This window comes from Euprymna scolopes, chromosome 32 (genome assembly GCF_053919585.1).
Source record: "Euprymna scolopes isolate OS-2025 chromosome 32, ASM5391958v1, whole genome shotgun sequence".
NCBI classification, from domain to species: Eukaryota; Metazoa; Mollusca; class Cephalopoda; order Sepiida; family Sepiolidae; genus Euprymna; species Euprymna scolopes.
Genome location: NC_136513.1, coordinates 64,541,101 through 64,558,225, shown reverse-complemented (window position 1 = coordinate 64,558,225; position 17,125 = coordinate 64,541,101). Strand labels below are relative to the sequence as shown.

Here is a 17,125-nt window from a genome sequence, read left to right as displayed (position 1 = left end):
CAGTGTTTACCGATGTATTGGAAAATTCAAAATGGCAGCCGACTCTCTCTCGGAGAGGGTACGTTTGGGAAAAGGTATTATAAATAATAAACTAGACAAAATACTGTTAGAAAACAACCGAATATATGTCAACTTATGTCACGGTAACATATATTGAGCGAATTTCTAACAGTATTTTGTCTAGTTTATTATTTATAATACCTTTTCCCAAACGTACCCTCTCCGAGAGAGAGTCGGCTGCCATTTTGAATTTTCCAATACATCGATAAACACTGCATGTTTTTCGAGCTGAATAAACATGTTACACTGAATAAAAACACAAAAAATATATCTAGTTAGGTAGAAAAGTAACTTATCTTGCCTTTGATAACATTTATTTGTTCTATATTTGTTTTTTGACAACTTTTTCGAATCTATGTGTACAGTAATACAAACCCCTTTTTTGAATTAAAGCAACTTTGAAGGGTCAACAACAAATTAATAATTAAAATGTTAGGTCTGTAATACTATACACATAGATTCGAAAAAGTTGTGTAAAACAAATATATAACAAATAAATGTTATCAAAGGCAAGATAAAGAATAAACATGTTACATTAAATAAAAACATTAAAAATTTATCCAGTTAGGTAGAAAAGTAACTTATGTTGCCTTTGATAATATTTATTTTTTGTATCTTTGTTATTTGACAACTTTTTTCGAATCTATGTGCATAGTAATACAAACTCTAAATGTTTTTTGACCGCGAAGTGCCACCTGGCGACAGTTTAGGGAAACACACCAAAAAACGATGGCCGCCGTCCGCATACTGCACAAGTGCCTTTTATTTTTTCGTGAACACTTAGAACTGCACGCCTGTGGAATTGTCTTCCGTTTTCCTGCTTTTCGGCTGACTACAATATAGTTGTGTTCAAGTCTAAAGTAAATAAGTTCTTGATGAGCCGTTCCATATAAGTTATTAAATTTACCAAATTTTCATTACTAATGATTACTATATTGACCAATTTCTACTGTACACTCTTTAACCCTTATCCTTGAGTGGCCTCTGGGCCTTGATAATGTGGTGATGCCTTTGTAAAAAAAAACAAAAAAAAAAACACAAAAAGTGTTAAAATTAAATTAATTTTTGTTAAATAAAATATTTCTTTCATTATTTGAAAATACAACAAGTATTTTCTCTCCTTTTTTTGTTTCGTAATAACACAAGAAATGTTTAAAAAAATCAAATAATTTTTTATAAATATATGGTTTCGTTTTTCGTGTCTTCTGACTGGTTTCGTTACATAATCAACGTATCCGCTTTTGGTAGCTTGGTTTTTTTTTTCCAAGTAGTGATCTTGCACATTACCTAAAGTATAAAAATTTATTTTCTTTTGGAGGAGGGGGGGGGGGCGTTTTAAACTATATCTACCTCAGTATTTTCTTACATTTTCTATTTTTTAGCGATTATCAAGACCCCTAAGATGTGATCCCCTCATATCGGACATTATTTCTCGTTCTCACATAACACTTGACGTTATATATTTTTTTTACTCAATAAACGCTTCAAAATAAATTAAACCACTAACAACTTAGCCAGCTAGTTAGAAAAATCGATTTTGCCCTTATAAAAACAACAGTAAATAAGTATAAATATTTTTTAAAATATTATGCGGTTTGTAATCTCGTTTTTGACCAGAATAAACGCTTTAAAATAAGGATAACCACTAACAACTTAGCCAGTTAGATAGAAAACGGACACTTAGAAAATCGATTTCATTTTTTTTAAAAACAGCAGTAAACAAGTAAAAATATTTTTTTAAATATCATGGGTGGGTATTGTCTCTTTTAAAAACAATATCTCCTTCAAGAACGGCCATAAAATGTGTTTTCAATCAATATTTATTCAATAAAGGACCAGTTTTTCTACCTAGCAAAAGGGACAAGTTTTCCGGATACAAGATTTCTGAGGACGAGTTTTCCTAAATTCGCTGGTTTTGTCTGATCACCACATCGTTTGAAATATTTCATGTTTCCTTATATTTTGTTTGGTTTTGGCACAAGTGAAAATATAGATGAAAATCTCACAAGTTTATCAAAACTTTGAAAAGGCAAACATTGAGAAGTTTGTTAACTTAAAAAAACAACTTTCATTTACATTTAAAATACCCTAAACATGCCATTCTACTTTTTTGTGTGAGCACACTCAAACGTTAATTTAGAATTTAGAATGGGGGTTCAGTTGTGCATATGAATATAATGTAAGCTGATCCCATTTTGGTACATTAGAACCTTTTAAGCTGTTACCACTAATTCTAAGGCTGATCAGCAAAATCATAAAATCGTTGGTAATTGCTATATTTTTCGTATTGCCACTTGTACTCAGGGTTAGTAGTAGGAAAGGAGCGTGGTTTTTATGACTTAACAATACTATATATTAATACGATAGTGTGTGTGTGTTATTTATTTTGTGTCTCACGATTACATCAGATTGACCATTGTTCAATTATGGATTCCCATTTCTTATAATAAATAATTTTACCAAGAATTCTTCATAAGTTTTGGTTTCGATTTTGATTATAGCTGATGGAACTTCAGTGATCCATTTTTTTAATAAATAATTTTATCAAGAATTTTTTTTAATAAATAATTTTATCAAGAATTTTTTTTAATAAATAATTTTATCAAGAATTTTTTTTAAATAATTTTATCAAGAATTTTCATAAATTCAGTTTCGAGTATAGCTGAAAGAACTCACGCTGATGCACCAATATCATGTGAATTTTTTTTTTTTTTTAAATCACAACCTTATAATATATAAAAATCGATAGAACATTAACTCTATTATAATATATACAAAATCTGCAAGAATTAAAATATCATATTTAAGCATACTTAACGACTTGGCTATGCTGGGTGTCCTTGCTAGCTTAGATAAATACTTTTGCAGTTTAAACAAGAGTTACAATAATATCAGAGCATCTCTATTTACGCCATGAATACCAACATCAATATATTACATATGAATGAGTCCCCTGTGGAATTTCCACAGGTCCCGCTAGTTGTTATTACTTGCATCTCGTTTTTGTTTTGTTTTGTTTTCTACAGCAAAGCAAATCAATTTAATAAGCCACCAAATTTATATAATTAAAATAAAATTTAAACATTCATAGAAGGAAGGCACATAATAGTTAACGAAGGCCAATTCCCTCTCCATGTTTTTCCATGGTTAAATAGTTACATTACTATTTAGAAATTCGTTCGTAACAATGGAAGGAGGGGCGTTGTTAATATTTTGTTCTTACATCGTTTTCTCATTTTACCTACCAATCGTCGACTATTTTCAACTGTTTATAAAAACTTTCAAGTAGCACGTTGTATACAAACGATGAACTGATACAATTTGGTTTTGTTTAAAATTAAAATAAACCTTTTGTTGTCTTTCAATTTGCAATACATTACAAGGAAAACATTTCAGAAAAAATATACCCGGAAATTACCCGGGGATTTATGTAATAATTTGAAAATTTCCAAAACAAAAAAAAAGCAAGTCTCTAATTAAATATTTGTAAATTTAAAAAAAATTGGAATCGGAAATTTAGAACGGAATCGGTAATTTGATCGGATTACCAACATTATCATGTGCTAACATATTCTTTAGAGCCCCAACAACCCTTTCAAGGTCTGTTTTTCTTTACTATCAATGATCTGCTCTAAATATATATATATATTTTTAGAAATAACACTTTTCAGTAGTCGGCTTGAAACCATATTTCTCAATTCTCTGAAATACTCTAATATGCATTTTATGTCAAGTGTCATTTTTTATTCTAATTTTGCTTTTTCTCGTTTGATGTGAACGCATATTCTATATCAATCAACATTGTATCCATTATTAGCTAGAATAGGCCTGAAGTAACCTTAAATCCAAAAAGTAAACAATTAATTTAAAAATCCCTTTATGTATGTGTATTGTCAGATACTTCGAACATTCTTTACTGACTTTAAATATTTGTAAATCTTAAAAAATTGGAATCGGAAATTTAGAATGGAATCGGTAATTGCTTTTTCTCGTTTGATGTGAACGCATATTCCATATCAATCAACATTGTATCCATTATTAGCTAGAATAGGCCCGAAGTAACCTTAAATCCAAAAAGTGAAAGTAATCCTCGAACAAATCCAACTTTGAAAACACTCTACTTCCATTTAATTTAGTGAATGTAGTCTAAAATGTAATTAAATAAATTGATTACATGGTGAAAGGAATAAAGTAACTTACACAAACAGGTGTGCTTCTCTCCTGTTGGATGGCAGAATGAAGGAGGGAAAGAGAAAGAAAAAAATCTTAATTCGCAGAAGGCTCGGTTATATACATGTGGCATTGATTTGCATAAGAGGACAGAAACTGTTATGAAAAGGATGAGTTGAAAGCACAACGGATGGTGGAAAGTTTCAGTTGAATTTAATCGTGGGAAAGCAGTAGTTTGAACAAATATTTTTTGATTAAATATTCCTTTTCTTTTCCATTTCATATGGATACATTTTATTGAACGTTGGTTTTCTTTCTGGACATATTTATTTGGTAGAGGAAAACTAGTAGTAGTAGTAGTGTTTACCGAATACACATAATACCAACTTATTGAATTACAAGCTATTTCGGTGGAAAGCAGATCATGGAATCCAGGATGCTGAGATTGGGCAAAGATGTGATACCACCTTTTAGTGGAGAGGGTGATGTAGTCGCATGGATAAAAAGGTAAAATTGGTAGCTAAACTACAACATGTGCCAGTTTGATATCACTTTTTATACATGGAGATGCACTTGAAATGATGAAGAACAAGAAAATGCAGAACAGATAGAAATAAAAGTAATGGCCGCATTCACTGAAAGGCTTTTGAAGTCTATGAAAAGCTACAACGATTCTAGTGAATAGGTGAATCGGTTGATGTTTATGCCAATGCAATCAAAAGATTGGCTGGACTAACAGGATACCTAGGAAAAAGACTGAAGCATACAGTCAAACTTGGGATTCCCAGACGACGTGTCTATGGCACGACAACAGCTACCTCACGTAGAGAGAATGAACGTCAGCAAACTGATACCAATTTTATTTTAGTCAGCAAAAGAATTTGAGAGACTGGGATAATGGCAGCGAGTGCACAAAGTAATACGCTGAGGAATAAGGCTCAAAAAGAGTCATTAAGCCTTCAGTCCTTTAGATGTCAAATACCACACCTGCAAAAGGATTGCACAGAGATACCCAGAGCCAGAGTAACGTGCTACAATTGTTAAAAGTTTAGCCACATTGCTAGGTATTGTCTTCAGATTCAGGGAAACGGGCAAGGGGGGAGCTTCTGAGCCACAAGCTACCCCGACAACAGAATAAGGGTGCAATATGGGGCTCTTCCTGTAACAGAAGTGGTGGTGGATGATTCAGCAATGATCGCACTTGTTGATACTGAGTGCACCACCACTTTAATGATCTCAAAACTCATGAGTGGATATGATAGGAGTGGCACAGTGAAAGCAGTTGATGGGGGCGGGGACATAGAATGCAAAAAGACGAGGCAAGTGGAGATGAAAGTATGTGGAGTACGCGTGAAAGTGGGGGTGATCTTGATGACTCACATCATTGACAGGATTGATGTCATAATTGGAATGGACGTAATCAATGAGGTGTAACTATGAAGAAAGCTGAGTTAAAATGTTGTTGAAGTAAATTTCGATGGAGAGAAATAGACGAAGATGAAAATTGAAAGGAGATACTTCAGTGTTACAGAATAGTGCAGTATTATAAGAATTCCCTGGAAAGTGAGAAAATTTAGAATTTGAGAAAGCGGTCGAAAGATGGATATCAGATGGTATTCTTTTACCATGGAATGAAGAAAGAAAGGGTGTGTTACTATGGATGTCACTGTTTCAGGCTACAAAAGGGAGAGTTAAGCCAGTGTTAGACTTTCGTGAGTTGAACCGTTCTGTGGCGTGTCATATAGGGAGTAACATAATAGATGGGTGTGATGAAAAGAAATGAGCATAAGAGTGGTTATTGCAACAGGCATGGTCATAGAGATTGGCGGTATGGTGGCAGCAGATGCAACATGGTTGAAGAAAAATAATGATTATAAATCATATTAACGTGGGTGAATTAGATGCTGTACTAAAGGGCATCAATTTAGCTATAAAATAAGGACTGAGAGATAGCGAACTAAGAACCAATTCAGCCACTGTACTCAGTTGGGTAAACTCTACAATGGAAGAGAGTGGAAGAATATGAGCAAAAGGTGCTGGGAAAATGATTGTAAAGCAGAGATTAAGAATGCTTGGAGAGTTAATATCTGAATTTGAACTGCGAATAAAAGCAGTGTTTGTGCCTTCAGAGAAAAACAAGGCAGATATGCTAACACGGATAAAAAAATAGTGGTTAATTAAGAAAGAAGACGCCCCAATATGCTGTCCAGGAATTGGTGAACTGGAAGAGTTGCATGGCATGCACCACATGGGAGTGGAAAGAACATTATATTTGGTGCGGAAAGTTGATCCCCATATAAAACAGGAAGAAATTCAGAAGGTGTTAAGAACTGTGTTCAGTGTCAATCAATCGACCATAACATTAAATTTAAAATACGTTTTACTCTGTTACATTGTGTTCTTTATCGCACGGATATTTGCTATATCACATTCTTTGATTTTACATTGTCCACACTCAAGTTTAGAATTCTTTATAATTTTCTGTTAAATTTTGGAAATGTTTTGATTCTGCTCCATCTTTGCTAGTAACCTAATACTTCTTTCTTTTTCTGATGTAAAGGTTAAATCTTGTATGAACAATTAAACTTATCTAACGTTATTTTGTTTAACTGGAACTTTTCACCGTATTTATTCACTGAATTGGCATAAGTAATCCATCAAATCTTTTTCTTTTGTGAGGGTTAGAAATTGCTAGCGAAAATCAAATAGTGAGCTTTCTTCCCCAAATATCTTAGTTAATATTTGTATTGTTTCTTGGAATGTCACTTCACCAAGGCAGGATAAACTTTGCATATTTTTAATGTTCTACTGGCCTGAATTTTTTCAAAAAGAATCTTATTTTCTTCTCGTTGGCCCAGTTTTTAGAAAGTATACTTCGAATGTGAGAACCTAGATACCTTTAAACTGTATGGCTCTGATGTCATCCCTACTATACTAAAATGCTCTACTAAGGTTGCCCTAATTCTCTCCAAATTCTTCAAATTCTTACCAAATCTTGCTTTCCTGACTTATGGAAAATTGCTTCTGTGGTACCAGTTTTCATGAATTCTGATGAAAGACCTGACCCACTCAATTATCGTCCCATCAGCCTCCTTCCTCTTTTCACCAAAATCTTTGAGTCCTTAATCAATCAAGCACTAATACACCACCTCATAGATACTAAACTTCTTTCTGACTGGCAATATTGATTTAAGCAAGCTTGTTCTATTGAACATATCCTAACTATAATGCCTGAATGTATATACTAAATACTGGATGAGGCAGGGGAGGCAAAAGCAGTAACTATATATATATCGAAAGCCTTTAACAGGGTCTGGTGCTAAGATCTTCTCATAGAAATTAAATCATATGGTATTACTGGATGAATACTTAATATAATCAGAGCCTTCTTAAATGAGAGAAAATTCCACGTTGTTCTTGATGTTCGTAAATCAAAACATGATATAAACGCGGGTGTGCTATAAGGGACCTTTATTATTCCTGATATTTATAAATGACTTTCTTGCTAAAATTGTCTTTGAGATGGGTTTATTTGCTGATGACACTAGGTTCTATAACAGACATGAAGGAAAAACAAATGAACATATTTAAGACAATGAAACCTTACAGAAGGAACTGCAGTCTGAAGTGGAATGGAGACGTAAATAGATGATAACATTTAATGCTGCAAAAGTTAAACTTTTTTCCTTTAATAATTACAAGAAACATTCTCAACCACCATGACTAATAAAATGCTACATAAAAGCTCTTTGTTCAAACTCCTCGGCTTAATATTTACATGAATTAGAACAAATACATGAAAAAGCTGTATAGAAATTGGGTTAACATGCAAGAACATCACACCTGAATTTATCTTCAATTACAAGGTGCCTTCAATAAGTTTACAGACTTTTGTGTACAAGCATTTTAAATTGTCGTAGACTCTTGAATAATTAGTATGTTATTGCTATACATTTTATGAGATGACTAAACAACTTTATGATTTGAGGTCCAAATGAACAGCTACAGCAGGAATTGAAATATACTCTACTAAAGCCTGATCGTCACAGCTGGTGAATTTCAAAAATTGCAATCTGGACGTGAGGACACTTTAGAAGAATGATATGCAATAAAATTCTGTTTTAAAGTTGGAAAAAAAATGTCACAAAAACATAAAAAAAATGCTTTTGAACGACCTTGCATGAATTGAGCATTAGTTTTTGAGTGGCATAAGAGATTCAAAGAAGACAAGGAGTCTGTGAGGGAGTATGAGAGGTGTGGGAGGAGTAAGGAAGTCAGAACACCAGAGTTGTAATTTTTTAGGTCATCCACACTGAGGATTGAACCTTCAACCTTCAGAAGGATATCACTTTTACTATTGATTTTTCCCAGTACTGTAACCACTGCGCCACGGGTCCTTACGCAAAAATATATTTGCAAAGTACTTAGGACCTCTATCCAGTCATGGCTGATGGAACAAGAGCATGCTACCCCTGTGAAGTAAATAAAGGGTTCCGCTCAAAATTCTGTTGAAATTCCCGAGTTCAACAGAAACATTCCAAATTCGACAAGATACACCTGAAGAAGGTTGGAGGTTACATCGACCGAAACGTTGTGAAAATCACACTCAAGATGAGAACAGTAGTCTGATAAATAATGATACAATAACCAATCCTCATCTCAAAAATTCAGAGACATAAAATTAAGTATGTTTTTTTTTAAAATATTTTTCCATTTATATAAAAGTGAAAATGTGTGTGTGTGCACTTTTTGTGTATGTCCGGTAAAGGCTTTTTTGGGGGGTGCACTTCTTCTTAAAACTTTTAATATACTGTCTAAATCATAATATCTACGAGTTACGAATGGGGGTCGTATCTATCTTTAATTTGCCCGATTTTTACGCGCTATTTTTGAGATTTTTTTCGATCGTCGTGTCTTCGTTTTGCTTTTCAGTAGTAAAAAGCAAAACTGTTAAAACGAATTTGTGTTCTCGGCCTATGTGCCAAGACATCCAGAAAGCAAATAAGGTTTGATCAATGCTGGGGGGAAAAAACCATCATATCAGACAATTGCTATTCATTTGGCGGGAGAAACAAACAAATTCGCAGAAACTGGCTTGCAGCACCAAACTTGTCACGTGATGTTTGACCTTATTAAATTCTCGCACCTGTCAATTGTGTATGTCCGAGAAAGGCTTTTTTCTGAGAAGCAATCGGTCGGCTCACTCCTTCTAAAAACTTTTTATATCACGTCGAAATAATATCTACGAGTTAACAATGGAGATCGCCTGTCTATTTAATTTGGCCGAGTTTGAAAAACTAAATATTCCAAATTTTTGGATCGCCGTATGTGAATTGGGTATTTTCATATAATAAAAGCGAAACGGAGCTTAAGACATCCCGGTGCAATCACCAGGAATGTCCAAAAGTAATCAGCGTTGATCAATGCAGAGTTTCTCCTTATATAAGACAATTGTTACTCAATCTGGACAATCCCCTTTTTATGGGGTTTTCCCCAAACATCTTGGGGAAACAAAAACAAAAATTTTTTTTAAATGCCCTGCAGCAAATAAAATACGGCCCGAAGTGAAAGTTGACCTCATTAAGTCATTAAGTACGGGCACTTGCCAATTCTTAATACTTGAATAAATTCAAACATGTTTCCATTACTATTTCTTGGTTAACGTCGCACGTTTGTTTTCATACTTTAATTTCTAACTTCGCCTCAAGGCTTCAAGTTTGATCCTTCATACTTACCTACCAAAATATTTTTTATTTTACCCCCCCCCCGACACGAACACCCGGGCAACAATTTTTATTATTCTTTTGCTTTGATTTACCCAAAACCACACACACCTCCAAACACCCAGGCAACGCCGGGTACCCCCCGCTAGTCTAATATATAAAAGCGAAAATGTGTGTGCTTGTATGTCCGCCAAAAACTTTCGACAGACACAACCAAAATTCACAAATTTTGTATCATATTAAAGCTTGAACCTCCGGAAGCGAAATATCAAATTTTTGGCCCAAACAATCACCTCTAAGTTAGTCATCTGGCCGTTTTTCTGCAGGGGGGGGGAGTGACATTTTAACGCAAAATACTACGTAATTCTTATAATTTAAAATTGATTCTAATGATATTTATACGTATTTAAAAAACGCTGAGTCATATCACGTGACGTGATGTCAGCAAGCTGTAATGGCGGCTGTTAATACGCACATTAATTGCCTTCGAAGGGTAACTTGATATTATAACCGAGAGTTAAATATTAATTTTCAAGTTGAAAAATTAGTACCAATGTAATTATCGCATTTCAAAACATAGAATCCCAAATTTACACGAAAATTGAAAGGGGGGGGAAATAAAAGTATGAGTGATTGAACTTTTTTACCGATGAGAATCGATTTGCTATATTTTAAAATGTAAACAATGCATTTCTAAATCTAAAACATTACATGTAGACGAGTAGAAAGGGAAAGGGAGGAGGCATAATATGAGTTAATCAGCGTTTGTTTCACTTACACCCTTATACTTATACATTTTAATATTATACGAAATGTGAGTTAATGGATTTGATGACAGCCCAGATAGTGTCCTAGAGGTCTAAATATTCTATATATTAAGACCAAATATTGAGAGAGGAGTTTGGTAGAGATTTTTCGTTTATACACCGACAAGCTCACTTTTATATAATATATATATATATATATATATATATATATATATATATATATATATATATACACACAATTCTGAGCTGTTTCTTTATTCGTAGTGAAAAAGTCGGCCTTAAAATCTCTCCATTTCTTCATTCTACGCACAATTTATTTTTCTTTTAATAACATTTTTTGAACTCACTCTTTTTTCATTGTACCCATTTGTGAATTATTTCATGAAATTCTGCCTTTTGGATAACATCAGAATATTTTCAAGTAACGCGATTCTTTTGGAATTTTACTTCTGAATAACGAACTTTAACAAACTTTTCAAGGATTTTACCGTCATTGGATTTTCTACTTTTCGCCCAACCATCGCTTCACATGAAATCATTTTTCCTTTTTTCCCCATTCCTTCTGCTTCACGATTTTTTAAACTTTTACCAAGTAAGCTCTATGGCTTACTTGTAGTTTCATTAAATACTTTGCAAGCAAAATCCGATTCCGCATTTTGCTAATTCCTACTCTCTAATGAGAAGGAAAATTTCTTTCGAAAATCCACGGATTAAGGAGAATCCACTTAATTTGTGCTTCCTTTTTGAAAATTAAATATGCTTTTAACTCTTCTTAATGTGTTTTTAACATGTTTTATAAACTATTTGTTCTTATATATATATATATATATATATATATATATATATATATATATGAGAGAGAGAGAGAGAGAGAGAGATAAAAAATGTTTCCATGTGCTAGAATGTTTTCATCTTAAATTCTATGCAGAATGTAGAAACTATGCATAAATAGAATTCAGCCTAATAGTAAAATAAAACCAATCATCTAATAAGGAACCATAAAAAATGAACAAATAATTAATTAAGGCTCGTTTTTCAAAGGAATATGCAAATTCGTTCACTTTCATGCAGCCACTTGCATAACTATGATTGAGTATATTAAAAAGTTTGTTTTAATAAGTTTTAAATAGAAATAATAGACTTTTAATACAAATGTTAGGGTGGGAAAAAACTCAACTTTATAGGTATATAGATTTAAAAATGAAACAAATGACCAAAACTTTGAATTTTTTATACTTCAATTTAAAAATGAAAAAAATTATCAAACTTGATAAAAGAAACGGAAACAGCTTTTTGAATGTTTAAATTGCATATGTTACATTTCAATTAAAATGCATGATGCCAAATTTGATTGGATACTGTTGAGATTTGACATTATTTAAACTTAGTTTTAATTATTTATATTCTAGGGACCACAAAGAATATTTTGCAACTGATAAGGTAAATCTATGTATTAAATTTCATATGCATAATAGCTTTTAAAATTATTTTTATGTATAATATGTAAACGTTTGATAATTTTTAATTGTTCACATTTTTTTAAAACATTGTTCTGCTGAATTCAGAATAAAAAGTTGAATGCGCTGAACTGAAATATTAATTTTGTAAACATGCTTGCTCCTCATCTCACACCATGACTGTCAGCTATTTGCAATAGTATTGAAAGTAGCAACAGCAAGAGAGAGAAAAACAGAGGAGAAAAATTAGAGAAGGAATGAACACTCACTCTTTCTTACCGTCTTTGTTGAACTTTGACATCACTCTTAAAGTATCACAAGCTTAAATATTAAACTACATGAGTTGAAACAAATTATTGGCAGGGAACTTTTTCACCACAGACTCGTCACAGAACATAGAAACAGGCAAGTTTATAGTTGAAAACATCATTGTATACAGTAATCTATGAGTCGCCATTTTGAAAAATGGTGACCATATTGAAATTTTCAAGGCATAATTGGCTTAATTATATGAGAATACATTCTTTTAATTTTGGGACCATAAGAAATTGTGTTAATCAGAGTTCCTCTTCAAAAATTGAAATTTGTCAGGTTTGCTTCTTGCAGCCATCTTGAATTTTCTGATGGCTAATGTTGTTTTCTTAAAATGTATCTTCTGAATGTCATTTGTGCCAATTTTGGTGCTTGTATCAATGAAAGATTCTTATGGAATATTGAGATAACCTGCCCCATTATGCGGGTAAAGGTGATGGACTGGCCAAGCATGTCTCCAGACTTGAACCCAATAGAACATCTTTGGAGCATACTCAACAAGAAGGTGAAGGTGCACAAAGTCTCAAATATCCGCCAGCTCAGCGATGTCGTAATTGAAGAGTGGAAGAGCATTCCAGTGGCTACATGTAAAGTTCTGGTAAACTCCATGTTCAGGAGAGTAAAGGCAATTTTGAATAATGATGGTAACCACAAAATATTGAGAGCTGACATGTTGTATGTTAATATTGACAACTTTTCGTAAGTTGCCAGGTATTTAGCTTTCAATGGCTATATTTTGAGTTATTTTGAGGGGAAAATATTTTATATTCAATGATCTATCATCTTTTGGATCATGGGTCTTTATGATTTACTTTAATGGATGACGTCATAAAATATCTTCTTGGTGTCTTCAGGTTTGTAACCTAACACATTCATGAATAAATTCAAAATATGTATGATACAATGTGTCAGTTGTAAAAATTTTGAAATCTTCACATCATAATTCATGGTTTAAGGTAAAAAGATACATAAAATCTGACTGCATACTCAGAAAGAGTACATAATTTTACATAGAAGTATCAAGTTTCATGATAAAAGTTTCAAAAATAAATGTAGAAATTACTGAATTTCTTGAAATAAAGAGGTCTATATTTTGGGTCACATTTTTTAAAGAATTATTAAAAAACAAAAATGTCAGCACTTTAAATTCTTATAACTTTTGAATATTCAAATGGTTTGAAGCTTTTATTTTTATGTAGCTTTTTACAAGTTAAAAAAATAACACTTAGAAAAGAAGATAACATCAGCTGATAATGCTACAACATTTTTTTTTTAACTCACCTTTTCTTAGGCACGGATAGCGAAAAAGCTTGACTAGTCCAAAATCATCCCCAGTAACAAGTACCTGACCATCAAAATTAACATCCACAGCATTGATGTCATTGGTATCTGCATATTTTTTCCAAATACCACTTACTTCATCTCCAAGAACTCCAGTAAACGAAGCCCACTTGATATTTAAGATTTCTTCACGGCTTACTGTGTGTTTACCACCTACAATATTAGAAAAGTTTTTTGTTTTTTTCTGAAGAAATTCTTCTTTCAAAAGATTCAAAATATGCTTATAAAACATGGATTGTCTTAATGATTAGAGAAACTGCTGTCAATCTACTTATTTCTATCATGTAACACACACACATGAAGAAGTTTGTTATCAATGGAATGGTGAAGTGATGTTATGAACAAAAACAAATGAGAGTTATGTTAAAATTAGAAATCATCATAAATCTATTTTTCAAAATCGTTCACATATAAATCAGTAAATATGGAATTACTATTAAATATAATCATAATAATCATATAATCATAATAATCATATAATCATGATAATCATATAATCATGATAATCATATAATCATATAATCATGATGGTAAAATAATCATATAATCATGATGGTAAAACGTTTTTGATAATTTGGAGAGATGTTATATAAACTGACATTAGAGATAGATTACATTGTTTTAGTTGGACTTCAAAAATCGGTTGTGAAGACAGCTGCACATTTTAAAAAGGGATCACCAGGGTTGAAGGAGTGCAGAGCACTAATTGACACATGGCTTGATTGTCGTCAGGTTGTGACGTCACAGGACCAGGTGTATGAGAATGAGAATTGAGGAGATTTGTGATGAGATTCACATTCAAGGAGTAAGATTTGAAAGTTAGTCTGTCTCATGCAATCAACAATGACAGATGCAGTTGTTTCTTGTGACAAGAGAAACCCACATGAAATGTAGCAAGAAATGAAGACCCAAGCCCTTTAAGATGGAACTAGCATGAAATTGGTGGCGTGTCTTCAATACAGTGAATACAGAAATAAAATTCCACTATATCCAAAAGAAGCCAAAAAAGACTTGCATCTATTTATTACTGTGTTATAAAAGTTTCCATTACAGAGAGCAAGGAATGGGGTACAGAGAAAGACAACACGAGATGCACAGAAGAAATGTAACGGGGCACGATATTGTAATAAACGCATTTTGGTACGTGTGAGTTAGAAGTTTCTGCAGAATGTATGTTTGGAATATTGGGTGGTGTAAGCTAAGTGTGATGTGGGGGTGTATTATGCAGAAATTCTGTGTCATATTGGAAATGTGGGCATCTTCCTTGAGATGTCTGTGGTTTCTTCAAAAAACCTGTTCTGTTGGGGTTTCAACAATGTAGGATCATGGTTCAGTGCAGGCTTGTCTGACAACCACTGGAATCCATCTTTTCATGTGCTGGTCTTGTACTTGCACCCATTGTCCTGCAGTAAGATAGTAAGATTAGGGAAATCCTTAGTGTATCCTTTATCATGTCATTTCTGTGACAAATGTCTCTGTATTAAGCAATCCTGAATTTCCTATCTTTAGACATTTTGATACATTTTGTAGAGAGATTGCTGACCAGTTTGCGATTAAATAGTAATTCTCTCGGGGATAAAATGATCCATTGGAGTTAATCAGAGACGAAATAGGCTCATGTTTATGTCCTGATTGCTCAGTGTAGCTTTTTTCATGGCTGTTTTGATGGTCCGTATGCAACGCTCTGTTACGTTGTTTGATTTGGCGTATTTGGGAGAAGAGATGATGTGCTCAAAATCCCATTCTTTAGCAAATTCTCTGAAATGCTGAGAGTTAAACTGTGAGCCATTGTCACTGATAAGTCTTTTTGGCATTTCTTGTTCAGCAAAGATTTGCTTAATAAAACCGATAACTTCTTCCACTTATTTTAAAACAATTTCCTGAATAAACTTTTGCCATGCTAAATTTATAGCATAACGATGTGTTAAATCCCTAAAGTTTATGCTAACTTATTTAGATGAGACAAAAACTTTTTATTAAAAATCACTTCACCATACATTGGATTAAGATTAGTTCTCTTAGTTTTCTCAATGAAGGGGTACTTTGAATAGTAATCCACAATGAAGAGGTAATTAATCCTCATAAGACTGAAAATGTCAGTAGCTACGATTTTCCCTCATCATAAAGAGATAACGTGGCATGAAACTTCTGTTGGTCTTGACATATGGCGCATTGCTGTATCATTAATGTATCATCATGTATCATCATGTATCATTAATGCAACTTCAGAAAACACAGGTTGTGGCTTTTAGTTTACATTTGCTACTTCCTTGGTGGCCATAATGTAACGTTTCTAATATCATTTCATTTATGGATCAGTATCCTGTTATTTTTTAGCAATACACCATTCTCAATCGAAAGCCGATCTCAGTAAAACCAATATGGTTGAAGGTCTTTATGTAGTTTTCTGTGAGATTCTGGCGAACCCTTAAAAATCAACACCCTCAACTCCCACAAAATTAGATTGGCGTTCATTGCTTGCTGTGTTAATTTTTTGATTGAGAATTACACAAAGTCTACCTTGATGTCTACGTAAATGACTACTTTATTCCTTTTGCTGGGCAGTCTCGATAATATTTTATTGCCTAATCAACACTTGATGATCATGTCATATTCTTGGAGTTTCAATAGCATTCATTGAAGTCGAGGTGGTGCTACTGTTAAGTTCTTGAGGCAAATTATTCCAAAGGGTTTGTGGTCACTTTCAACTTCAAATAAAAAACTGTAAATATATGTTTGAAAACGTTCACAGCAAAAAGCTCCCACTAGATATTGACATAGCATTGTTCTGTTTCAGTCAATGATTTTGAAGTGAAAGTTATAGACTTGCCTCCTTGGATTAGGGCTACTCCCAATCCTCTGGATGATGCATTAACTTGTATAATGAACTTTATTGTAGAGTCATAATAGAGTAACATTTTGTTTATTAAGTTCTTTATCTCTTGCAGAGATTTATGGTAGTTATTGCTTTGCTCCCATTCATATCTTTTTTCAAGAGTTCTCTGGCTTTTGCCATGGAGTCTGAAAGTCTAGGAATGAATGGTGCCATGAAGATAATTCCTTGTACCTTTTGCAACTCAATAACATTAGTCAGGCTGGCAAATTATTTTATTTCCTCCACTTTGGGGGAATCTAGGTGTATCTCATTCTCATCGAAGATAGTGCCAAAGAATTTGATTTGTTTCTGATTGATTGCACATGTGCAACTGTTGAATTCGAGGCTAACAGTTGTGGTCTTGCTCCTCTTTGCTTTTTCCATGGATGATCATCAATTAATGCTAATACTCCACAGCAT

At 33.1% G+C, this 17,125-nt stretch overlaps 1 protein-coding gene across 6 annotated transcripts in view; it reads right to left on the bottom strand.

Annotated features, from left to right (window-relative positions):
• LOC145256392 (echinoderm microtubule-associated protein-like 6) overlaps positions 1-17,125 on the bottom strand; it is a 902,875-nt gene that overhangs the window by 468,902 nt on the left and 416,848 nt on the right. For all 6 annotated transcript variants that reach the window (XM_080115242.1, XM_080115245.1, XM_080115243.1 and 3 more), the window contains one exon: positions 13,771-13,983. In XM_080115242.1, the coding sequence (XP_079971368.1) occupies positions 13,771-13,983 (213 nt within the window). The remainder of the gene's footprint in view (positions 1-13,770; positions 13,984-17,125) is intronic.